The sequence below is a fragment of the Vigna radiata genome, chromosome 1 (assembly GCF_000741045.1).
Source record: "Vigna radiata var. radiata cultivar VC1973A chromosome 1, Vradiata_ver6, whole genome shotgun sequence".
In the NCBI taxonomy this organism is placed as follows: domain Eukaryota; kingdom Viridiplantae; phylum Streptophyta; class Magnoliopsida; order Fabales; family Fabaceae; genus Vigna; species Vigna radiata.
In genome coordinates this window covers 9,326,787-9,351,944 of record NC_028351.1, presented here as the reverse complement: position 1 = coordinate 9,351,944, position 25,158 = coordinate 9,326,787, and the positions used below count along the sequence as shown (strand labels likewise).

Below are 25,158 nucleotides of genomic sequence, written 5' to 3'. Positions count from 1 at the left end.
TTATAGATGATTACTCACGATACATGTATCTGTACTTACTTCGTTCTAAGGATGAAGCCTTAGATGCCTTTAAAGTTTTTAAGGTTGAAGTAGAATTGCAATNNNGAAAGAAAATTAAGATTNTGANATCAGACAGAGGTGGAGAGTACTACGGTAGATACACGGAGAATGGACAAGCACTTGGTCCGTTTGCTAGATTTCTTCAAGAACATGGGATTGTTACCCAATATACCATGCCTGGCTCTCCAGATCAGAATGGTGTAGCAGAAAGAAGAAATCGAACCTTAATGGATATGGTGAGAAGTATGATGAGTAATTCAAAACTTCCTCAATTCTTATGGACTGAAGCACTTAAGATGGTTGTTTATATAGTAAATCGGGTCCCAACTAAGGCTGTTTTAAAAACACCTTTTGAGTTATTCAAGGGTTGGAAACCTAGTTTACGACATGTACGCGTCTGGGGATGTCCGTCTGAAGTAAGAATTTATAATCCATAAGAGAATAAACTAGACCTAAGGACTATTAGTGGGTATTTCATTGGATATGCTGAAAAGTCCAAAGGGTATAGATTCTATAGTCCAAATCATAACACTAAAATTGTGGAATCAAGAAATGCAAAGTTTCTTGAAAATGATTTGATTAGTGGGAGTGATTTAAATCAAGACGTTGATCTTGAAAAAGATCACTATAAAGCTCAAACCTCTCAATCAAATGAAAGATTGGTAGTCATTCACGCTCCTCCAGTTCAAAAGCATATTAGACAACCAATAACTGAAATTCCACAAACTGCTGAGAATGATAATGTAGATCAAGTTGTTGACGAGGAGCAACAAGAAAATGTTGAACAACCAGTTGAACAACAAGCTCCTCATCAAGATGTTGAGACAACACTAAGAAGATCTACTAGAATCAGAAGACCAGCAGTTTCTAGTGATTATGAAGTGTATTTACAAGAATCAGATTACAACATTGGAGCCGAAAATAATCCTGAAACGTTTTCACAAGCCATGAATTCTAAAGAATCAAACCTATGGTATGATGCTATGAAAGACGAGATGGATTTTATGGCATCCAACAAAGTCTGGGATCTCGTTCAGTTGCTTGATGGTGTAAAATCCATTGGATGTAGATGGGTCTTTAAAACAAAGAAGGACTCAAAAGGCAACATTGAGAAACATAAGGCAAGACTTGTTGCCAAAGGATTCACTCAAAGAGAAGGAATTGATTATAAAGAAACTTTTTCTCCTGTGTCTAAGAAGGATTCTTTACGAATAATTATGGCAGTAATAGCTCATTTTGACTTTGAGTTACATCAAATGGATGTGAAAACAACATTCCTTAATGGTGACAGTAAGCACTTGGTATGTAAGCACTTGGTATGTAAGCTTAATAAATCCATCTATGGATTAAAACAAGCCTCCCGCCAATGGTATCAAAAATTTCATGATGTTATCACTTCATTCGGTTTTGAAGAAAACGTCATGGATCAATGTATATACCAAAAGGTCAGTGGGAGTAAGATTTGTTTCCTGGTTTTATATGTGGATGACATTTTGCTTGCAACCAATGATAAGGGTTTTCTATATGAAGTGAAACAATTTCTCTCAAAGAACTTTGACATGAAGGATATAGGAAAGGCATCTTATGTCATTGGCATTAAGATCCATAGGGAAAGATCTCGCGACATTTTGGGTTTGTCTCAAGAGACCTATATCAACAAAGTTTTAGAAAGGTTTAATATGAAGAATTGTTCACCAAGTGTAGCTCCCATTGTAAAGGGTGACAAATTTGAATTAAGTCAATGCCCGAAAAATGATCTTGAGCAGGAACAGATGAAAAATATTCCATATGCTTCAGCTGTCGGAAGTCTTATGTATGCTCAAGTTTGTACAAGACCTGACATTGCATTTTCAGTTGGAGTTTTAGGAAGATATCAGAGTAATCCAGGTGTTGACCACTAGAAAGCTGCAAAGAAAGTAATGAGATATCTTCAAGGAACAAAAGATTTCATGCTCATGTATAGACGAACTGCTAATTTAGAAGTGATTGGCTACTTCGATTCAGACTATGCTGGCTGCGTTGATTTACGAAAATCAACGCCTGGTTACATTTTTATGTTAGCTGATGGAGCAGTATCTTGGAGTAGCAAAAAAGCAGACTTTGACTGCTACTTCTACTATGGAAGCTGAATTCGTTTCTTGTTTTGAGGCTTCTTCACATGGTGTATGGTTGAAGAGTTTTATATCTAGGCTTAGAGTTGTGGACTCAATTGTTAGGCCACTGAAGTTGTACTGTGATAACTTTGCTGTTGTTTTTATGGCTAAGAATAATAAAAGTGGAAGTCGAAGTAAGCACATCGACATTAAATATCTGGCCATAAGAGAACGTGTTAAAGAAAAGAAAGTGGTTATTGAGCACGTTAGCACTGANTTGATGATTGCTGATCCTTTAACTAAAGGCATGCCACCAAAGAATTTTAAGGATCATGTAACGCGAATGGGACTTGGTTCCATGATGTGACAATCATTGTAAGTACTTTCATTTTGATAAAACTCTTATTCAGTTTAATGTTTTCTCAATTATTTGTGCACATAATTAATTACTTTGAGAAAACTCATTTAATTGTGACCTAGAATAAACATATGGTTTATTCATTAAAGTTAAGAGATTGTGATGTGAGACTAAATACATCTTAATACATGGGAGATAATACTCATTATTAGAGGAACTATCACCATGATTCATATATTTGGTCTCTTTTAATGGTTGAATAAAATGGACCAAGTGGGAGAATGTTAGCCTTATACAGAAGAGAGGTTACATTTTTAATATTATATTATTTAATATTATATCTTTCCCATTTATTTTATTTATTTTTCAGTTAATATTTTAAAAGCAATTAATATTCTGAAAGTGGTCCATTTTTAAAATAAAAGAACCGTTTTTAAAACGTGTGTGGGTGTGCCCATGATTCCCACCACAATCTCTTCTAAGGTTAAATACTCTCTGATGGTTTTTGGAGTAATACAAAATACAGAAAATTTCATATCAGGTCACTGAGCCTACTCTTTCCTTCATATACATCACCATCGTGTTTTAAGAGCAAGGGTTTAGAAACCAGAAATTAGGCAAGCGTACAACAATGGCTGGAGGTTGGTCTTTCTGCTTCCACTTTTCATTCTTGTAAATCTGAATATGATTAAATGTGTTTATTTGATATATTTGGGTTTATTGAATTTTTGTACGAACATGTTTTTACATTTATTTCACAGGAAAATGTGCTTATTTGATATATTTGGATTTATTGAATCTTTGTACGAACATGTTTTTACACTGCTAGCAGGGGTCTCCGAGAGAATGTTGTTGGAAAAGGCCAAGGATTTGAGCTTCTTGCGCTCCAGCGTTTCTGGGTTTATGATTTCAGTGTCTTTTTCTTCCTTCTTCTTTGCCTTCCCCCGCGTCATTAAAGGGTCAAGTTCGTTCACTTCTTCAGTGGTTTCTTCTGCCTCTGTTCCTGCTATGCTCTGTTACAGCGGGAATAGGGGAACTTCGTTTTTGGTGGGTGTATTCCTCGACAAGAACAAATCGCATACATTTTATTTTATTTTGTTTAATCGATATTTTGCTCTTTTTGAAAAAATGTTTTTATGTAACGTCTAATTAAAAATTTTAGTTAAATAAGTTTAGTTGTGTTTAGGTCTTAGTTTAGCATTGAAAGATATATTGCTAACATGTTAATTTATAATTACAGAATCTATTTTAGCTAATAATAATGTCATGAACTTATTTATCTTCTTTAGGTGATAATGTTTAGTCAAATATTAAACTGATAGATTAAAAAATAGTGTTACGATATTTTGACACCAAAATATTAACACCATTTTGACACTATCAGACAGATGATTGGTTGTTTTTTCTTTTATTTTAAAAATCCAATTTATGAGCAGAGTTTCAGATTTGAAATTTTCCCTTCCCGTTTTGTTTATATTTGTTTTGAAATATATATAAATTAATAACTTTTTTTAATAAAGTTAATTATTTCTTATATTTGTTTACTCTTTCAATGTTTATGAAAAAAGAATATTCAAAATAAATCCTAAGATTAATATTATGTATATAATATTAGAAACCGCTTTAAAAATTATTATATTACATTACTTATTTTAAAAAATAAAGAACATGTTAGCTTATTATTCAAAACATGTTGAACATACATAGATCCACGTGTCTTTGTAGATGAACCTAGACAAGTCATTTTAGAAAATGATAGAAGAAGTCGAAAAATGAAATAATTTCAGTATAAGATATAATTAATAAAAAAAATTAGTGTAACTAGGTTTGAAAATTCTGTTAAGAGTATTAGTTTTACTTGTATAATAAGTTAGTTTTTACATGAATTAGTGATTAAAAAGAGATTATTTCTAAAATTTGAAGTTTAAGATTATCGAGTCTAACAACTTTTCAAGGTTATGAAATCTAAGATGCCGAGTCATACGATTAAAACACATTTTTGATATTAATAAAATGTAATAAAATAATCTTTTATTATAACAAATATAAATATAAATAAATTGTGAAAATTTTAAATTTATAAATGTTTTATATTAAAATGAAAAATCAAGTAAAGTCTTAAAAATAATATATCATATAAATTTAGTTAAAATAAGGCGTTATGTGTCTGTAATAATTTTTTTAATTGTTTAAAACATATTACAAGGTATCTTATTGTAAGAGAACTTATTATCAAACTACAGCTTACTAAAATTACACTTTTCTACAAAATTTTGGAAATAATTAACGTTTTTTTTATATATGTAAACTTTGATCATAATAATGTTTCAGCTTATTATATTTAAATTGGAAATTACTCCTATCACTCTTATATCTTCTTTATTTCATTTTTTAAGACTATTAGTACTTTTATTTTACATAAAAATACTATTAGAACAACACAAATGTTGAGTCTAATTTCCTGAAATATTTTTTAATCAATAATTACAACGCGCAAATCTCTTGAATTATATTATGAACCCATGTGATATCTTTATTTATACATATAACTAATAATTAATAATTAATATGTAATTAATCGAGGATAAGACTTTATCGTGTTATTTATGTTCAAAAGAGCATGTCAGAAGCATTAGGTTAAATTAAATCCCAAAAATATAGCTCAATCGGTGATATATATTTGAGAAACACCAGAAATTTCCACTTAACACGTTTATGTTCTAAATTTTCATGTTATAATTTCCCTGAAAATATTCCTAATTTTCATTTTTTTTTTCCTCTTCATTTTCCGTTGCATTTTCGCTCCCTTCTTTTTTCCAACGTTTTCCATACTCATCACTTCGTTCTCACGTTTTCTGTTTCTCTACCAGTTTCATTCCCAAACCGCCGACTCCACCTCGCGCAATGCGTTCCTCTGAGCTCCAATTCGAAGGGAACGCGCGTCGCGGAAGCTGATTTAAGCGCTTTTCGCCGCTTAGGGTTTCAGGTCAGGGAATGAGTGTGAGCTCATGGCGTTCACTTACGCGGCTGCGATCGCTCCCTCTCTCCGCGGCATTGCTCGCATCGGTTTTTGTGACTACAAGGTTTCGCTTGCCGGTTCTCACAGCGAAGTGAATTCGGCGTCGTTTTGCGTTTCGTCGCGTGCGGGGAAGAATGATGTTTTGCTCGAGAGGAGGAAGTTGAAGTCGGCTGATACTCGCGTTGCCGACAATGCGCAGACGAAATTCAGCGTTGGAATTGAAATTCCTGTTTCGTGCTACCAGGTGATAGAGCTCACTGCGCTTGTCGTTTTGTGTGCTTTTTGTTTTTCCTTTTTTCTTTAATTTGTTAAATTTTCACTTGACGAAGATATTTGTGAGGTCAAGGAAGAATCTGGTTGTGGATTTCCATTTAGAAAATGTTGTATATTTTAATAATATTTATTCTGTTTAACGATACATGAATGCAATTTTTTAATGCAAGTATTTTAAAATGTTAAGTAAAGTAGCGGCAACGTAATATTTTTGTAACTATGTATGAAAATGAAAATTATGAATAAAAATGTTTTCTGAAACTGAAAATGTCTTCAAGTTCTCAGTAGAGGATGACGATAAGTAAACCACTAATTCAAGTATTGGTTTGATGCGTGAATTGCAATGGGAATTTATATTAGATTCAATTCTTTCATAATCGATCTGATTCCACAATGAAAGTCAAAGCAACAAATAATTCTCTCTACTTTTTCAATTTTTGGATATGATTTTTGGGACTAGAATAAATTTTGGCGGTTATCCAAACGCACTTATTATTATTAGACTTGCGTGCGGAGCCTAGCTTATCTGCAGTTATGCTACAGTGGAAGTGGTGGGTAACTGTATTTTTGTTTTCCATTTAGTGAAGGTGTTGGGGGTTGGATTGGAAATTTTCAGCAGCTAGGATGAGTTTTTATAATTTCACGCTTACTACTAGAGTGATAAATATTGGGCTATCTTTCTTGCATAGAAAAATACGGTCCTACTTTTGTTTCATTTTTCTTAAGATTTATACTTCACCATTGATCACCTAGTTATGTCATCTTGCAGCTCATTGGTGTTCCTGATCGGGCAGAGAAAGATGAAATAGTTAAGGCGGTTATGGGTTTGAAAAATGCAGAAATTGATGAAGGTTACACAGTTGATGTTGTTGCAGCTCGTCAGGTGTGGACCAGTTATGCTCTGTATCAGCTGATTGTAAATTTGTGCCAAATTTGGCCTTTGACATGCATACCAATAAATTAACTGTACCGAATGTTGGTTGTTGCTCTTGTCTAATTTTGCTTTGCAGGATCTTCTGATGGATGTTAGGGATAAGCTTCTTTTTGAGCCAGAATATGCTGGCAACCTGAGGGAAAAGATTCCCCCTAAGTCCTCACTTCGAATTACATGGTCTTGGTTGCCTGGTGCTCTTTGCCTTCTTCAAGAGGTACCCCTGGCATGCGAATAGTTCTTCTTTGATTTTTCTTGTTCTAATGGTTCACTTGCACGGCTTATGACCATTACTTTTATATTCCTGTTATTCAGGTTGGAGAATCAAAGCTTGTGCTAGAGATAGGACAGACAAATCTTCAGCACCAAAATGCCAAGCCATATACTGATGATATGATTCTTTCTATGGCGCTAGCTGAGGTAAGACATGTGGACAGATTGGTTGAATAATTACTCCCTGAATTTGTTGCAGTATTTATCCTTTCTTTACCATTGGCGCTTTCTTGAAGTGTGCAGTTGCGAAGATTGGCTTTGAGAAGAAAAAAGTATCTCAAGGTTTCGAAGCTCTTGCTCGTGCCCAGTGTCTTCTAAGAAGTAAACCATCTCTTTCGAAAATGACACTGCTATATCAGGTAATTTTTTTATAAGTCTTTATTCACTAGATATTTTTAAGTGAACATTTTATGGGCGAAAGATCGGGTTATAAAACCTACCCCTTCATTCAACAGAAAAGAATAAAGATCATTAAAGTCAACAAATGAAAAAAATGTCACTCCTCACTTTTATTTCTGTATGTGAGTTTTCTGAGAATTATTCAGTGCACATATTTAGTGAAAACGATTATTTGCATTTCAACATTACGTTGTTATTGCTTACTATAATTGAAGAAACTTTAAAAGTAGAGACTTCTGGTCAACTTTGTAAATGGCCAACCTAGGAACAATCAGAGAATACAATAATATAAATATTTAGTAACTCGCATACTTATTTGTTTTTAGCGACTTTATTACTCCATCAATTCTATTTTAATTTCATTCTCCTTCCTTTGTGTCAGCACTTCATACACTTTTTACTGGCCAATATACCATTCCGTAGCATTGGTGGTTCAACTTAATTTTGAAGAAGAGTCCCACTTTGGCCGCTTCCTGAGATATTTTAAAAAACAAAATGATTTTCTTTTCTGAAACAATTGAAACCACCCCTGAAACATCAACTACTTTTCTGTTTGAATTATCACATCATGTCTCTATATTAGGCATGGAACACAATCCTGAGGATGCTTGTCATGGTTTCTAGATTGAAGAATCTCTTGAAGAGCTTGCGCCAGCTTGCACCTTGGAACTACTGAGCATGCCACAGGCTCCTGAACATGTTGATAGAAGACGAGGTGCAATTTCAGCTTTGCGTGAATTGCTCAGGCAGGGTCTTGATGTTGAAGCTTCATGCCAAGTACAGGACTGGCCTTCCTTTCTGTGCCAAGCATTTGACAGTTTGCTGGCTAGAGAGATTGTTGATCTTCTTCCTTGGGATAACTTAGTCGTGATGCGAAAGAATAAGAAGACGATTGAATCACAGAATCTAAAGGCAGTAATAGATTCTAATTGTTTTTATAGAGTTTTTAAAGCTCATATGGCAGTCGGGTTTTCCAGCAAGCAGAAAGAGTTGGTAATACCCTCTCTGAATCTTGTAGGCATATATAACCTCCCGTTATAATTCATATTTCATAAATACTGTTTTCATGGCATACATTTTCAAACAGTATCTTTCTGCATTTTATCTTGATACTAATTGTTTATGTTGAACTGTTAAATATATGTGCAGATTAACAAAGCAAAAGGAATATGCGAATGTTTGATAGCTTCAGAGGGTATTGATTTGAAATTTGAGGAATCTTTTTGCTTATTCCTACTTGGTCAGGTACATTTTGAATCTTGGTTTCCAGCAGCAATTATTTTTTCCTCCCTTTCCAATTTGTCCTTGGAGTATCTGTAGCATTATTTGTCTCTACTTTTGTCTTAAATTCTAGTGCACGGAGGCTGAGGTGGTTGAAAAGCTTAAACAACTTGAGTTAAACTCAAATCCCAAAAATAATTCAGTCTTGGGGAAGGCAATAATGGATGCTTCTGCCGTAAACCCATCATTGGTATTTTTCCTGTTACCATGTTTATTATTGTTTTTGTTGCTGTTGGGACATGTTAACTATGACTTGGATTTCAAAGAGTAGTGTATTTTGGAGAAATTTATGCTCGTATAATGTTTATCCTAGAATTCAAATGGCGGACTGATATACTCATTTATTTATTTATTTATTGACGTAGAAGAAACTCCTTTTGACAGAAAATACTTGTGTTTTTGGCGATATAACAGTCTTTATGGATGTTGTTAAGTTTCTACGTGACATAGCAGCTTATCTTTAATGCTCCAAGTCTTGCGTTATATTTTTCATCTTGAGGCTGTGATAAAATCCCAGGCTTCTTTTAATTTCTTATATCAGACCACTTGCTGACATTGTGCAGGAAATTTGGCTGAAGGATTCAGTTCTTGCATTATTTCCGGATACTAAAGATTGTTCTCCAGCTTTGGTGAGATCAGTTATAGTAGGCAACAACTAGTTTCTCACTTTGATTTTGAAAATTAATGTTTATTGATGATCATTTCTGTAGGGCCATTTCTTTAATGCTCAGCAAAAATTTTCTGGAAGCAAGAATTCTAAAGGAGGAGCTCAACAAGTGTTGCCCACTATATGTCATAGACCTCTATCCTCATCTGGTTCCTTGGAACGAAGAGATGTTGAGGAATCTCGCTCGTACATGAGCTCTTCTCCTACTGTAGGGTTTGCTGTCAAGCAGCTGACTCCTACTGATTTGCGGAGTTCATTGCTATCAGGTAGAAATGAAAATGTAAGCAATCCTATCGAGCCACCAGTTCAAGTGAAAAGGAACCTTGGTAGTCATCGGAGTTCAGGAATTTGGCATGGTTACTTCCCTCAAGGACACATATTTGGAAGAATAACATACTTTACTGTATTGGGTTGTATTGCATTTACTTCCATTAAGTTGTCAGGAATTGGCGTAAGCAAGACTCTTATTGGTTCACATTCGGCTTTTACTAAAGCAAATGATAACATTAATTGGACTTCAGATTCAGCTGACAACCCTGTAGGCCCAGCTTATATTAGGCAAAGTACTGTGGCCAACAAACTGAAGAGGATCCTTTTGATGTTTAAGATACATGTGTTGCAGCAATCAGGTGCCCGAAATCATGATTTACGTCCGACCAGTACCTCGTCTTCTTCTATTAATATTTCCAGAAGGCCAATGCCTGTGGAAGAAGCAGAAACCATTGTTAGGCAATGGCAAACAATCAAAGCTGAAGCTTTGGGACCTAGCCATGAAGTTAGTTCCCTAGCTCAAGTTCTTGACGAATCAATGCTTGCTCAGGTAGCTCATGATGTGGCTTTAACCTCTTTTTTATGTGGTCAAGTGCCATTTCAACTTGGTATTGTTCAATAACTCATCTCGGCATTCAGTGAACTACTTCACTGTAAAATCATCAAGCCCCACCCGTATATTTTCTTGATTGCTTTTGACACCTGACATGTATTTGGTAGTTTGTAAATATAATATTAGAATGGAATTATAACGAATACAAAGTCATGTAACTCAAGAAAAGAATTAATTCTTGTTGTTATCCTTGACAGTGGAACGGTTTGGCCACTGCTGCAAAAGAAAGATCCTGTTACTGGAGATTTCTTTTGCTCAAGTTATCCATCATTCGAGCTGACATTTTATCAGATAGAAATGGAGCTGACGTGGCAGAAATAGAAGCTCTCTTAGAGGAAGCAGCTGAACTCATTGACGGTTCTCGGCAAAAGAACCCTAACTATTATCTGTAACATGCCCAACTGCCTGACTATACGTTTCTGATATTTGTTTTCCTTGGTAACAACAATCAAGCACTGCATAGTGCTAATAATTTGTTTATTTACTTATCTTTTTTCATTGATTGATTGCAGCTCTTACAAAGTCAAGTATGCTATGAAGAGGCAAGACGATGGATCATGGAAGTTCTGTGAAAATGATATAATAGAAACACCTTGACGTTTGGCTGATTATTACTATATGCCACGCCAGGGTAACTTATGTTGCACACCTAACTTGGTTCCTCCCCTAACCTTTTGTTTTCTGGAGCCTTAAAATTCAGATACAGATCTCCATTCAGGTCAATGATGACACCTGAGTATTTCACTTTACACAATATAAGATCCTACACCCCCTCTTCTTTCTGATCTTTACCTGTAAGAAATTCATTGGGATTTATATGATCCTATTGATTGATTGGAATTCATTGTGATGTATCAGAAAAAAAATGAAAAAAATAACATTTCTGATTCAATTTTATTCTAATTCTTACCGAAGTAAGTCAATTGTACTTTTGCTATTCGTATTTTAACATCGACCTTTAGTTTGATGGTGATGGAAATAAAAATGTAGAGTTCAAGGATAAGTAATTTTCCATCACCTGTTTATATTTTTAGCAAGACATCATCAGACCGCAATGCCCTTCAGCCAATGCGCAATGTTGTAATTTAAACGGAGTACAGATTAGAACCTTTTTTTCGTTAGTTTTGGCTTGCTTTTATGTTTATCAATGTAAATCAAAATTCTTTAGAGAAAAAGAAAAGAAAAAAAAAAAACAGAACGAGTCCTTGTCTCCCATTACAAAATTGGAGTGAGCTTTAAAGTGCTTTTGTAATTGTAAGTACATTTTTAATGTTGAAAATGAGTATGACAATGGATACAAGTAGCAGCAATTCTCTGTACCTGTTCCGTTAGATGAAAGTTAGTTCGTGCTTGCATGGTTATTGAAAAGCTTTATTTTCGAATTTTGTAAATACTAACAGATCTCTGTAAGTATCTGGGAGCATTATTTCGAATAAAATTTCAAATAAATATTAATATGAAAACAATGTTTTATTGGAAAATAAAATATATGTATATATATTATAGCCTACATACATGGTCTAACTAGAAGTATTCAAAGTCTTAGTCTATTTAGTACGTGCCAAAAATTAAGTATAACACGTATTTGACATTGGGTTCAGCCTATTAACTACTCATAGCAAGATTCATGCTAAACTTATTTTATATGCAATTAATAGTATTTTGAATAATTTCAGTTTGTGATACCTGCTATTCATCTTCACTTGATTAACGACTGAGTATAATGTTTAACTGCAGATATTTTTTGCCTTGCGTGTAAAAAATCTTTGATGCTATAACTATATAAATTATTTATTAAAAGAATGCCGATGGTAGGGTTTTTATTATTGATTATGGGGGTGATTAAAATTTAATAAAATCTTGCTAGATAAATTTATTCAATAATAAGTGAAATATACAAGGATACAAAGTTTAGTTTTTTTTTTTAATATTTTCTCTCAATTAAAAAGAATATTCTGGAGTGCATTTTTAAGAATGTCGTCATTTTTAATTTACTCGAAATTAAATTTAAATTATTTGTATTGTGATATTGATATAGAAAATAAAAAATTATAATATAAAAAATACCTAAAATTATAATAAGAATTTCTAGTTTAAGACGGAATTATTACGGGACACCTATTAGAATACACTCTGATATAAAATTTAAAATGCTTTGTTAAAAAAGGAATTTATATTTTAAAATATGAGAAATTAACATGTGAATTACAAATTGTTGAAATATATGTCTTAAAATAGTGTTATATTAAAACAAAAAGCATAAGAAGATTTTACAAAAATACTATAATTTACTTACATAAAGTAAAATAAGTTATTTTGAAATTTAAATAAGTTACTAATTATTTTATTCTCAATGTAAATTTAAATAAGTTACTAATTATATTCCTTTTATTTTTCTCTCTAATTAATGTTAAGAAAACTTTAAACGATAATATAAATGAAAATAAATGTATAATTGAAAAAATTATGTTAATTTTGAAATTTTAAAATGGAGAAATAAAAAGAAAAAAAAACTAAGGAATAAAACCATTGTATTTAACGTTTTTTCATTTTAAATAATATTGTGTTTTCTTTTTTTAAAGTAAAAAGTCCAAGAAGGAGGGAGGTATTTGGGGGCATTGGGTTTTGATCTGTGAAACAGCAGCAATAGTAGTACAGTAATTCACATTCTCCACTCAGCAAACAGAGACAAAAATGGGAAGACAAGCCGTCACCAGATTGCTGTCCTCCATCGCCTCGCGCCGCCATGGCCTCCGCCAATTCTCGTCGGCCACGCCTGCTGTCTTCGTCGACAAGAGCACACGCGTGATCTGCCAAGGCATCACCGGCAAAAACGGCACCTTTCACACCGAACAAGCCATCGAATACGGCACCAACATGGTTCCCTTTCTCTCTCTCCATTTCGATTTCGATTTCGATCCATTCGTTTTTTCATTATTTTCTCGTTAATCCACCATCGCATGCACACTTTTTGCGTCTGCTAACCCTAACTACTGACACGACAGGTTGGTGGTGTGACTCCTAAGAAGGGTGGAACCGAACACCTGGGCCTTCCCGTCTTCAACACTGTCGCTGAAGCCAAGGCGGAAACCAAGGCCAACGCCTCCGTCATCTACGTTCCTCCGCCGTTTGCTGCCGCCGCCATCATGGAAGCCATGGAGGCTGAGCTGGATCTTGTCGTCTGCATCACCGAGGGCATTCCTCAGCACGACATGGTAAGTCCTTTCTCGCAAATTCTGAATTCATAATTTGCCATTTGTGAAATGAACATTGCACTTTAAGGTTTGTGTTTTCGTGATCGTGATTGCGTTTTGATTTTTGTATGTAGTCTGTCTCCTAAGTTAAAATTAGTGTCTACATATAAACTAATATATAGAAGTTCTTTCATTTTAGTTTTTCTAGAAACTGGTTTTAACTTGTGCATAGACTGATTTTGTCTTATAGAAATTTATTTCATTTTTGTTTTTATATTATTTTCTCTCAAGTTTTCATGGAGAAGTTTATTCGAAAATGTTGAGATTACATATCTTACCCTCTAATGTGAGTTGCTTGCGTTAGACAAATCAGATCCAACAATGGTCTAGTTTCAAATGCCTTGTGTACTTTACTTTTGGATCAATGCTGCTGAGTTGAGTATAATGACTGTAGTTGATATTTTTTTCTATTGCAGGTGCGAGTTAAGGCAGCACTTAACAGGCAGTCGAAGACTCGTCTGATAGGACCAAACTGCCCTGGTATTATCAAGCCTGGGGAATGTAAAATTGGAATCATGCCAGGATATATTCACAAGCCCGGTCGCATAGGAATTGTCTCTCGTTCTGGTACCTTGACGTATGAAGCAGTGAGTATTTGTTTTCATGCAGGGAGAGACTATTTCTTTTATTGCAACAGTTTGGGATATTGATTATGCTGTATGTATGGTGATTAGAATAAAAACTATAAATTGATGCACCCCTGCTGATGAATAATGATGTGTTGGTGACATATAAAAAATATAGACCCATTGTACCAGAATAATTTCTGTCTATTATGCTACTTTTCACTGACTGCGTTCTTGGAATCTTTTGTTCCACTTGTGATATTATTACAATTCATGTCTTGATTATTTCCCTCAGCTGTGTTTGACATAATAAGCAACTTGCTTATTTTCTCTGGAACATTTTACTGTCATTATGACAAGTTTGAAGAAACTCCAACCTTTCAAACACCTTTTCAAATTTTAATTGTGTAGCATTTAGAAAATGAAAAAAATGATGCTTGTCTATTACTGAGTAATATGATTGTCCCTGGGATTTATTACCATTTGAAAATTGAATTTCCTTTGATTACCGGTGGATAAACCATATATTTGTTCTTAACTATTCAGGTTTTCCAAACAACTGCTGTTGGCCTTGGACAATCCACTTGTGTGGGTATAGGAGGAGACCCCTTTAATGGAACAAACTTTGTTGACTGCCTTAAGAAGTTTCTAGCTGATCCTCAAACAGAAGGTATTTTGTCATATTTTATCGTGTCAAAATATTGACGTGTGTTCTGTTTATCAACGACCTTTGTCTTCTGTCCATAGTTTCTTTTCCTATCAAGTGTTCTAGTAAGGTTAATGGGACATTGTAATTTATCGTTACTGTTTGTTTGTGCAAGTCAGGTATCATTCTTATAGGAGAGATAGGAGGAACTGCGGAAGAGGATGCTGCTGCACTAATTAAGGTTCCTTTTTAACTGTTACTGATGCATAGATTCATTTCTTTTAGTACTTATCTGTATCCTATAAATCAAAATAACTTTGTCTGTCTTGTGGGGAAAGGACCCTACCCTCAATCAATTCAACTGTCATTAGGTATAAAATTACTTATTTGATCATATATTGTGGACAATGTAAGTCGAGATGATGGAGCATATTAAAAATCTTTAACTGTACATTGATGGATAAAGCTACACCTGGTCAAAGAGATCATTAGAGGATATACATTGATTCCATGTATGTACCATTTCTATGTAAAGAAAAAAAATAAATAACCTTTGCTTATTAAAAAAAGCTCTAATTCTTATCTTGGTAGATGTGAATCTCCTATTTTGGGTGACAAGATGTTAAATGGTTATTAGTTACTAGTAGTTACTTGGTGATATTTATGTTAAATACCTCATTTTATAGAGAAAGCAGTAAAACGTGCTCATTGTTTTCTTTTTTGTCTAAAGGGCTATTTTTGTGAGTTTTTAAATTGATTTTTTTTAATGGCTGAACAGGAAAGCGGCACTGAGAAGCCTGTTGTTGCATTTATTGCTGGTTTGACTGCCCCTCCTGGCCGTCGAATGGGTCATGCTGGAGGTAAGATTTCATTTTTGGAATTGATAGCTTCTGAGAGAAAATATCATTCTGGCATGTTGCTTTACTCATCATGATTAAGCGACATGCTTCTTGGGCATGTTTTGTTTCTTGCTCATTTGGTTTCCAATTTTTTAGTTTGTAGTTTGTGTTGGTATTACCAAATAATCAAATAATGCTGACTAAAATTGTATTTTAATTTAGTACTTAAAAATTCATATACAAGTATGAAAAGCAGCAATAAGCTTGAAAATGGTCTGCCGACCAGAAATAAAATGCTTAAGAATGATCCTAAATTGTGGGATGCTTAAGAAAGCTTACTGTGTATGATTAGATGATAAACACAATCTTAGCGTGTAATAGTGGGATGCATCAGCCACTTTCTCAAGGTGGGTTTTAGCCCAGTCTTGCTATTCATCATTATTCAAGTGGCTATGATTTCAAAAACTGTATTGATGGGCTTGGCCGAAACCTGGTCCGTGACAGGTTCTGTTGGGTTAATTCCAGCTTTCAAGAAAAGGACCACTTGGTACTTAGGTTTGCTTGAGGAAGGGTAGTAAAGGAGTAAGTGGATCAAGCTCTAGCTGCAAGGATAGTGAAATTGGGAATGTTGAGAATATTCGTGCCGATGGGCTGCAGCTTAAAGGAATACTGTGATGAGAGTGGGAGGGGAAGGTAAGGAGTATGTAGTGGAAGGTGTGTGAACGTTGGAGGAGGGGGTGATAGCATGAACTGAGTGTGGGTTAATTTGAGCTTAGGGTCCCTCATCTTCAATGACGTGTTAACTTTTATTTTGTTTTTTGAGTGTTTCCATTAGCTTTATGCCGTGAGCGGTAGATAGTATTTTGTGAAGTAATTGGGAGTTTTGTCCACTTTTTAATCACCTTGGGGCCTGCGATAGTTCTGGAATGCAAATCAAAGTGTAAAATGGCTGATTATCCAATTTAAATACGCACACATATTGTATAATTCAAATATTAAAATTGTAATTCTCACGCAACTTTTATTCTATCTAAATTTCAATTTGAAATCCCAATTTTTTGGTTCTAACTGATGGAAAGTAGATCTAATTGTTAGATAATGTGGCATTTGTTAGTTTGGTATACAAGCAACTGCTTTTGTTGATAGTAACCTTCCGTCTGTTTCACTTGTTCGAAAAACTGTTTGATATGATTAGATGCATATCGGGCTTAGCACAATATTTTTAGCTTAGTGTCACGAGTGGCAGCATGATAACCATGTAGCTTGAATGGTCCTCGAGTGATTAATCATCTTTAGGTCTAGTTAAAAATATCATTACATTTTGAAAGTGAAGTTAGCATGGGAAATTACATGTATAGTGAAACCATTAAGCAGTATCACCTTTTAATTTATTCTGTGTTTCATTTTTATGACAAATAGCTATTGTGTCGGGCGGCAAGGGCACTGCACAAGACAAAATTAGAACCCTCAGGGAAGCTGGGGTGACAGTGGTGGAATCCCCCGCCAAAATTGGAGCTGCCATGCTAGACGTTTTCAAGCAGAGGGGCTTGGTGCAATAGTTTGGGTTGATTTAATTTCATGAAATCATTTTGGGGCACATTATTTATAACATGTTCAAAATTTCTTGATTCCCATTGGTAATGATGGGTTATTTTTCCCTTTTTTAGTTTTGGAAGTTACGAAGAGGTGCACCAAAATAAAATTCAAGATGCTTTATATTTGCGGAAGTTTGAAACGTTCTCTTTGAATTCCGGTTTTCGTTTCTTTGATTTGTAAACGCGTACCCTCTGCCAATGAATTTCGGGCAACTAAATTGACTTAAATTAAATGCCTAGTCTATAACCTGGGGGTCAGTTATGTCCTATGATAAAATTGTGTTAATTTGTGGTAGCCTTGTTATATAGAGACACTTTTGTTACTATCACAGACATTAGAGTTACACTTAGATAAAGGTTATTTTTGAAAAAAAAAAGTATTAGAGAAACTCAATGCACTTTTGGGCTCCTTTTATAATCATCCATGGCTCTATTTATGCTTTGATGACGAACTTATCTTCTCTAGAGGTAGATGCCTGTTGATTGCCAAAAAATATTATCCTCTTGAAGATTCATTTCAATTGATAAAATCATCTTATTGAAATTCTTCAATGGTGCATCTAAATCCATAAATGCATTCAACAAAAAATTTAAAGGTTAAATTTGTTCGATTTTGTCAATTCAATTTTAATATTTTTTTTTTTCAATAAAGTTCAATTTTCATTAATTTTATTTAACTTAAGTTTTTTGTTTAACATAATTTGAATAATTAACCTAGAGTGGATTAGTTTGTGATTTTTAATATTTTTTATTTTTAAAAATATGTTTTTAACTTTTTAAAATCTTTCCTAATTTAAAAAAAAAAAGTTTGCGTGTCATACAGTAATTTAATTTTTATATAGTGAATTTGGAATTGGATTAAACAAAAATAACGTGTATAGAATTGATATTAAATATGAGACATTAACACATGTATATGATAACAAATATGACAGTAACTTGACATGTAGATATTTGTAATTTAAAAGTAAAAAAAATAAAATTTAAAAAAAATTAAAAGATCATAAATTAACATATAAAATACCATGTTTATGTCAATTAATTATTTAAATGACGTTAGAAACAAAATTAAATTAAATAAAATTGACAAAAATTGACAAAAATTAAAACGTTATTAAAAAAATAGAATTAAATTGATAAAACTAAAAGAATTAGGAACTAAATTAATATTTTAACGAAATTTAAATAATGTGTATTACTTAGTAGTTATATATCGAGCTAAACTAAGAAATTCAAATTTAGTGATTTGCTCACATTTCTAAAATTTAATTTAAGTATATAAATTATCAAAAAGTATATAGTATTTTGAAATAAAAAAAATTATATTTGATAACTCTATAATAATATTTGATAAATCGAGTTGATTCTGACAAAAGTTAGAATGATTTTCTTTTTATAAGATGAAGCGAATCTTAACCAAAAGGTTAGCTCATACTACATAAACACGAGAAACATACTTTTGCCCATTTAATTTATTTTCAAATTTATTCACACAATTAGTTCCATGCCTATGAAAGTAAATAAAATAAAAGAAAATTAAAATTCCATATTACAAGTACAAACTCCCATGCTTTAGTGGTTATGTGGGGGTGTTATTATACTTGTGATTAAGGACTCATCTTTAACATGGTATACATTTTATAGAGTTTTTACACATTTTTACCTAAATAATCACAATTAAGCATAATTAAATGTTTAACTTTACAAATGGAAAATCATTATTGCTAGTAATTTGATTCTCTTCAGTTGTATCACTAACATATTCTACGTTGCCTTCTTAGTAACATCTTCACGTAAAAGGTAGTTAACAAACACAATAAATTAAGCTTAAATTCCGAATGCGAAAGCAATATAAATATATATAAAAACAATCCATTTTAATAATGATAATTATTCATAAATACAAAATACACAGTGTATATTATATATATATATATATATATATATATATATATATATATATATATATATATATATATATATATATATATATATATATATATATATAAACAGTGTCTGACATTCAGTTTAATGAGCGTTTTATGTTAGAAAACAGTGTATTAATGAGTAAACAACCTCAAAGTACCAAAATAAAAAAAACACGTGTTATATGTTTGAGTGTGGTGGACAGTGACACCGGAGAGAAAGAGAGTGTGTGTGTGTGTAGTGTAGTTTGGATCCAAACCCAAAGGTAGTGTTTGGAATCTGTTGTATGCCAATCCCTACTCTGGATTTCATTCCAACAAACCGTTGACTCTGACTCTTCTTCATTCCATCGTCACAAGATTCAGATCCACTGTCATTCCATTTCCGATTTCTCCATGAAACCCTAATTCCACCATTGTTCTTCATCTTCAAATCTTCAACAATGGCTCAAGATCTCAAACCCTCCATCAACTCCTTCTCGCTCCCCAAAACCCTAAAGCTCAAGACCAAGCAGCAGGAGCTCCTCATCCGCGTCGCCACACTCGCCCTCATCTACGTCCTCGCCTTCATCACGCGCCTCTTCAGCGTCCTCCGCTATGAGTCCATGATCCACGAGTTCGACCCCTACTTCAACTACCGCACCACGCTCTTCCTCACTCGCAATGGCTTCGCCGAGTTCTGGAACTGGTTCGACTACGAGTCCTGGTACCCGCTCGGCCGCATCATCGGCGGCACGCTTTACCCTGGCCTCATGCTCACCGCCGCTGCCATTCACTCCCTACTCCGCTTCCTCCGCCTCTTCGTTCACATCCGGGAGGTCTGCGTCCTCACGGCCCCTTTCTTCGCCTCCAATACCACTCTCGTCGCGTATTTCTTTGCCAAGGAGGTCTGGGACTCCGGCGCCGGCATTGTTGCCGCGGCGCTCATCGCGATCTGTCCTGGGTACATCTCGCGCTCCGTCGCTGGCTCTTACGATAACGAGGGCGTGGCGATCTTCGCGCTGCTGCTGACCTTTTACCTCTTTGTGAAGGCCGTGAACACTGGGTCGCTGGCGTGGGCTTTGGGTTCGGCGTTTGGGTACTTCTACATGGTGTCCGCGTGGGGAGGTTATGTTTTTATAATCAATTTGGTGCCGCTTTATGTGCTGGTGCTGCTTGTGACTGGGAGGTACTCGTTGAGGTTGTATGTGGCGTATAACTGCATGTATGTCTTGGGGATGCTGCTGGCAATGCAGATTAGATTTGTGGGGTTCCAGCATGTGCAGTCCGGGGAGCACATGGCGTCAATGGGTGTGTTTTTCTTGCTGCAGGTTGGTTTCTTTTCTCTTTCCGTGTATGTGTGTTTAGGATTTTATCTGGGACAAAAAATAGAGACAGTTGTTTGGGTAGTTTTGAAAAAAGGGTCCGGGTCCGGGTTCGCGAATTGGCCACAATGTCAAGGTTATATTTTTATATTTGGAATACTGCACCATAATTGGCGATGTGTAGCTGTGGTTTCGGCTGCAATGTCTAGGTTTCTGAGTGTAAACGCCACCAAGGTTTTAAATTGTGGTGACAGTTTTGATGGGATACTTCATGTTACAGGAAATTGCGGACAAATGTGTATAGGATTTTATCCGGGACAAAATTTAGATGCAGCTCTTTAGTTAGTTTTGATGAGGTTTAGAAGAATGTTTGTAACCACGATTTCATTTGCAATGTCAAGGATTTTAGGATAGAGTGCTACAATTGATGGTCCGCAATTGCGATTTCAGCTACAATGCCTAGGTTTTTTGGAGTTTGTGACTGCAATTTCAACCACGATATCAAAGTTTTTGGGAATGATGCTGCATTTGTCTGCAATTTCCTTCAATATTAAGGATTACAGTGGAATTGTCCCCTCAATTATGGCTTCATTTTCCTGCAATATCAAGGTTTATGATGGAGTTGTGACCAAAATTTAAAAACTTTTTCTTCCGTCAAAATTAGAATTTCAATTTTGGTAACATAATAAATATTTGTATTAATGTCCGATGTAGATGACTAAATTGATACTTTAGTTCTTGATTAAAGAACAAGGGTGAAAGCACATCAGGAACTGCGCTTAAGTTTTGTGCTTTCATGGGAGTTGTTTTTCTCTTAGTGTCTAACTTGGGCTGTTTTTGCAGGTGTTTTTCTTCCTGGATTGGGTGAGGCATTTGCTTAGTGACACCAAGCTCTTTCAGTCCTTTTTGAAGATCACTGTGACCAGTGCGGTTGCTGTTGGTGCTGTGGCTTTGGGAGTGGGCATGGCGTCTGGTTATATTTCTCCATGGACTGGGAGGTTTTACTCCTTGCTTGATCCAACTTATGCCAAGGATCACATTCCGATTATAGCATCTGTCTCTGAGCATCAACCAACTGCATGGTCATCCTTCATGTTTGATTTCCATATCTTGCTGTTCCTTTTCCCTGCTGGTCTCTATTTTTGTTTCAAGCGCTTGTCTGATGCCACAATCTTTTTAGTTATGTATGGTCTTACAAGCATGTACTTTGCTGGGGTTATGGTTCGGTTGATTCTTGTTGCTACCCCTGCTGTGTGCCTCATTAGTGCTATTGCGGTTTCTGCCACCATAAAAAATTTGACACGGGTGGTGAGGGCCAAGAGCCCAGCTGTTCAAAGTGGATCTACTAAAGGAACTAGCACTGCAAAAAGTTCTTCTAAGGTGAGATGCTTTTAGTAGCTCATTTAGTGAAAGGCTTCTTCAGATGAGTTGCATTCTATTGTGTTGAAAGTCTCTCTCCTTTATTTTCACATGCTAATCCAGTACAGAGTGTACCTGTCCTTCTAATTTATCCACTTGCTTTCATTTCTTTAATAACAAGAAAGAAGAATCTGTTGTAGTTTGGTATATTTCAACCAAAATAATTACTAAAATGGCAATGGGCACCAAACAGCTGGTATGGTAATTGCCATGTTAGATTGATATTAAATACTGTATGAGATGGTATTTTTGTCCCTTAATTTTACAGTGACTGTTGATGTGACTACTTAATAATAGGTGTATAATTGCTGTTGTTTAGGGTGTAGTTGACAACTCCCAGCCTTTCCAAAGGAATGGTGCAATTGTGTTACTCCTTGGTGCTTTCTATTTGCTGAGTAGATATGCTATTCACTGCACTTGGGTTACATCAGAGGCTTACTCATCTCCCTCAATTGTCTTGGCTGCGAGGGGTGCTCATGGCCAAAGGGTCATCTTTGATGATTATCGTGAAGCATACTTTTGGCTTCGACAGAACACTCCACCAGATGCTAAGGTGATGTCGTGGTGGGATTATGGTTATCAAATCACTGCCATGGGGAACAGAACTGTAATTGTTGACAATAACACCTGGAACAACACTCACATAGCTACTGTCGGGCGAGCAATGTCATCCTATGAGGATGAGGCTTATGAGATAATGAGATCGCTTGATGTGGACTATGTATTAGTCGTGTTTGGTGGTGTTACTGGTTATTCTTCAGATGACATTAATAAGTAAGACCATATGAAGTATTTTGTTTTGCTTTTGCATCCATGTTTACATAATGTGCGTGTCCATTTTTTTCATGAAAAACACTAAATAGACAATTCTTGCATTCAGAGGTTTCACATACAGGTGGCTTCATTAGAGTTGTTTTAAGCATAAGTTACTTGGAGTGTTTTTATAGAGTGTGCATTCACCTCTTTTTTGGGATAAAGCTAATAAACCATGTAGATGTTTTAAGTGTTGTCACTCTAGCTCAAGCCACCTGTACTCTATTTTTCAGAATCTCATCTCAATAGTTGGTGCCTTTAGGCTGTCCTTATTCTTTATGGTGTGTCTTATCTTCCCCTTTCATAGCAGTAGAGCGTACTAGCCTTCATATGTTTTAGAAAATAAAAAATTTATATACACCATGAAGTTTGTGCAGATTGGCTGCCGATTTTGATCGAAACATGAACTAGGAAAACTTAATTCATATATATTTCCAATTATTGTTTTATTTGTTTTGGCATGCAAAAATATTTCTAGCTTTGTAATGGTTTCACTGGTTGAAGTAAGCTTAGATAGTATGTTGTTAGATTTTTCTGGTGTAAAGTTTTTTTCCTGTCTGAAGATGTAAGTATATACACTTATTGAGTATGTCCCAAATATTAACATTGCAGTTTTTCTTCTGATTTTCATGTTTCTTATTTTAATTTGTACAGTGCTAGTATTTCTCTATCTTCTCTGCAATAACACTTTCAATACTTTTAAAACATATTCCTAAATTTTGTGTAGATTTCTTTGGATGGTGAGAATTGGTGGCGGAGTTTTTCCTGTGATAAAGGAACCTGATTACCTTGTGAATGGAGAATATCGAGTAGATAAAGGAGCTGCTCCAAAGATGTTGAACTGTCTCATGTAAGTTTTGTAGCATTACTAGTTTAGCACTACTAGTCTGTGTTTGGGTTCTGGTGTAAAATAGAGAATTATGGACTAAAATTGACGAGATGAAATGATGGAGTAAAAGTTAAGTGTTGACACGTGTCCTCTAGGGGCACTGAAGTTTATAGGTTGGAATTTGTAAACAGTCTATGACCAGGGAATTTGGGTTTGTCTAGATATTATTTGATTTACCTTATTTTGGGTTCTCTTTTCCTTAAAAAGAGAAGTGCAAAACAATGTTTTGTAGAGGCTCTTACCATAAAAGGAGTGTTTTTTTTTGTTTAGAATCCCAAGACCCCAAGTACACTGTCGAACAGTTTTCAATTAGTAATATTTAAAGTAAAAGTAAGGGTGAATGCTATGCTACCCTAGTGTTTCCCAGTGCGAATCAGGTTTTTCTAAGAGCATTAAAAAGAGTGGAGAAAGGATATTGTTCAGGACTTCAGGATAATATTTGCTGGTATTTGCATCGTATGTAAAGGCACTTGATGAATTAATACTTGTTGAATTTAATTATATTTTTCTTATCTATGATTCTTAGGTACAAGCTATCTTATTATCGGTTTGGGGAGTTGACAACAGAATATGGAAAGCTACCCGGGTAAGTTCCATGGCTCTTGTTTGTACAATTTTTACAAATACTCCAAAAAATCTAGGTGTCCTTACATTAGTGGTTTTGACAANGGGAATGAAGAAGCTAAGCTACTTTGATTAGTTAGCTATATGGAAATCATACTCGTTAAAAATATCCAAATTATGTTTTAAGATTTTGGACTTTGATAAGTCTATTTATTTTTTTATAATTTACTCATCCAATGTAGGGTAAGATTATGTTATGAATAAGTTTAGGGTAGCCGCCCATGTAAATATTTAGTGTAGTAAGCACTTAGAGTGAAATATGTTTACTCCCAGAATCTCTAGTTTAAATTACAGCCTTATATCAAACCTAAATTTTCATAACTAGGTGTTTCCTGCAACATTGTTATCTTCGCTTTTATAGGAATAAAATATGAATCCTTTTATCCGTTTGTCCAATGGACCATCCTCAATGATGATTTGTGTAATACTGTGTGTCTGCATGTTAATATGTTCTGTTTGATGCAATGACAGATATGATCGCGCTAGAGGTGTTGAAATTGGAAATAAGGACATAAAGCTCGAGTACTTGGAAGAGGCATTCACTACACAGAATTGGATAGTTCGTATTTATAAAGTGAAACCTCCTAAAAACAGATGGTAACTCTAATCTCCCATCCCCAAATGCCCAAAAAATGCAAAAAACAAAGACTGTTTTCTCCGCGGGAAATGATAGCTTTCTAATGAACTTGAGCGTCTGGACCATTTTTGAAGTATGTAGAATTAGTTGAGCTCATTTTATGGATTTTGTTTCTCTTCACTACAGTTTATGACTTACTGCCAACTTAACTTATTGGCTTGTTGTCACATATTTGCCACAGATTATACAATATTGACGTAATACCACTTTTAGAACCGAGCCAAACAAATCATTTTGCTATGGTTAATAGCCTAATATTTAGTTTCAAATATATAAATACACGTTGCATAAAGGAAACAGTATAATGTAAACTTTCATTTTTAAAATAATAGATCGTGAGTTGATGTTTTCCCCCCTTTCGAAGGTTTAACGTGGCAAAATTAACTGTTAAGCCAATTGGTGGCTGTTAT

At 34.7% G+C, this 25,158-nt stretch overlaps 3 protein-coding genes and 1 long non-coding RNA gene across 4 annotated transcripts; all 4 read left to right on the top strand.

Moving 5' to 3' along the window:
- The first annotated feature begins 5,182 nt into the window (after positions 1–5,182).
- On the top strand, positions 5,183–11,140 carry LOC106773957 (plastid division protein CDP1, chloroplastic). The gene is made up of 12 exons (XM_014660729.2): positions 5,183–5,774; positions 6,573–6,686; positions 6,814–6,951; positions 7,050–7,154; positions 7,244–7,366; positions 8,031–8,399; positions 8,556–8,651; positions 8,761–8,877; positions 9,251–9,316; positions 9,398–10,174; positions 10,435–10,625; positions 10,750–11,140. Exons 1-12 carry the CDS (start codon positions 5,520–5,522, stop codon positions 10,832–10,834), a joined length of 2,436 nt encoding a protein of 811 aa, XP_014516215.1. The 5' UTR covers positions 5,183–5,519; the 3' UTR covers positions 10,835–11,140.
- A 1,688-nt stretch (positions 11,141–12,828) lies between these two features.
- Positions 12,829–17,370, top strand: LOC106762024 (succinate--CoA ligase [ADP-forming] subunit alpha-2, mitochondrial). The gene is made up of 7 exons (XM_014645741.2): positions 12,829–13,117; positions 13,243–13,452; positions 13,908–14,078; positions 14,604–14,727; positions 14,883–14,944; positions 15,482–15,563; positions 16,962–17,370. Exons 1-7 carry the CDS (start codon positions 12,932–12,934, stop codon positions 17,099–17,101), a joined length of 975 nt encoding a protein of 324 aa, XP_014501227.1. The 5' UTR covers positions 12,829–12,931; the 3' UTR covers positions 17,102–17,370.
- On the top strand, positions 15,570–16,359 carry LOC111242088. Its single transcript, XR_002668896.1, has 2 exons — positions 15,570–15,949; positions 16,047–16,359. It is a non-coding gene; the product is annotated as an uncharacterized LOC111242088 (long non-coding RNA).
- Positions 17,371–19,242: 1,872 nt separating the features above from the next.
- LOC106772365 (dolichyl-diphosphooligosaccharide--protein glycosyltransferase subunit STT3B) lies at positions 19,243–24,988 on the top strand. Its single transcript, XM_014658741.2, has 6 exons — positions 19,243–20,372; positions 21,210–21,746; positions 22,105–22,559; positions 23,326–23,448; positions 24,014–24,073; positions 24,583–24,988. The coding sequence occupies exons 1-6, from the start codon at positions 19,506–19,508 to the stop codon at positions 24,710–24,712; spliced, it is 2,172 nt and encodes a 723-aa protein (XP_014514227.1). The 5' UTR covers positions 19,243–19,505; the 3' UTR covers positions 24,713–24,988.
- Positions 24,989–25,158: the final 170 nt, after the last annotated feature.

Coding starts and splice junctions, on each gene's coding strand:
- LOC106773957 (XM_014660729.2), top strand. CDS start 5,520: ATGGCGTTCACTTACGCGGCTGCGATCGCTCCCTCTCTCCGCGGCATT. Junction 5,775..6,572: donor TTCCTGTTTCGTGCTACCAG/GTGATAGAGCTC, acceptor GTCATCTTGCAG/CTCATTGGTGTTCCTGATCG. Junction 8,400..8,555: donor CCAGCAAGCAGAAAGAGTTG/GTAATACCCTCT, acceptor ATATATGTGCAG/ATTAACAAAGCAAAAGGAAT.
- LOC106762024 (XM_014645741.2), top strand. CDS start 12,932: ATGGGAAGACAAGCCGTCACCAGATTGCTGTCCTCCATCGCCTCGCGC. Junction 13,118..13,242: donor TCGAATACGGCACCAACATG/GTTCCCTTTCTC, acceptor CTGACACGACAG/GTTGGTGGTGTGACTCCTAA. Junction 15,564..16,961: donor TCGAATGGGTCATGCTGGAG/GTAAGATTTCAT, acceptor TATGACAAATAG/CTATTGTGTCGGGCGGCAAG.
- LOC106772365 (XM_014658741.2), top strand. CDS start 19,506: ATGGCTCAAGATCTCAAACCCTCCATCAACTCCTTCTCGCTCCCCAAA. Junction 20,373..21,209: donor GTGTGTTTTTCTTGCTGCAG/GTTGGTTTCTTT, acceptor CTGTTTTTGCAG/GTGTTTTTCTTCCTGGATTG. Junction 22,560..23,325: donor TCTTCAGATGACATTAATAA/GTAAGACCATAT, acceptor AATTTTGTGTAG/ATTTCTTTGGATGGTGAGAA.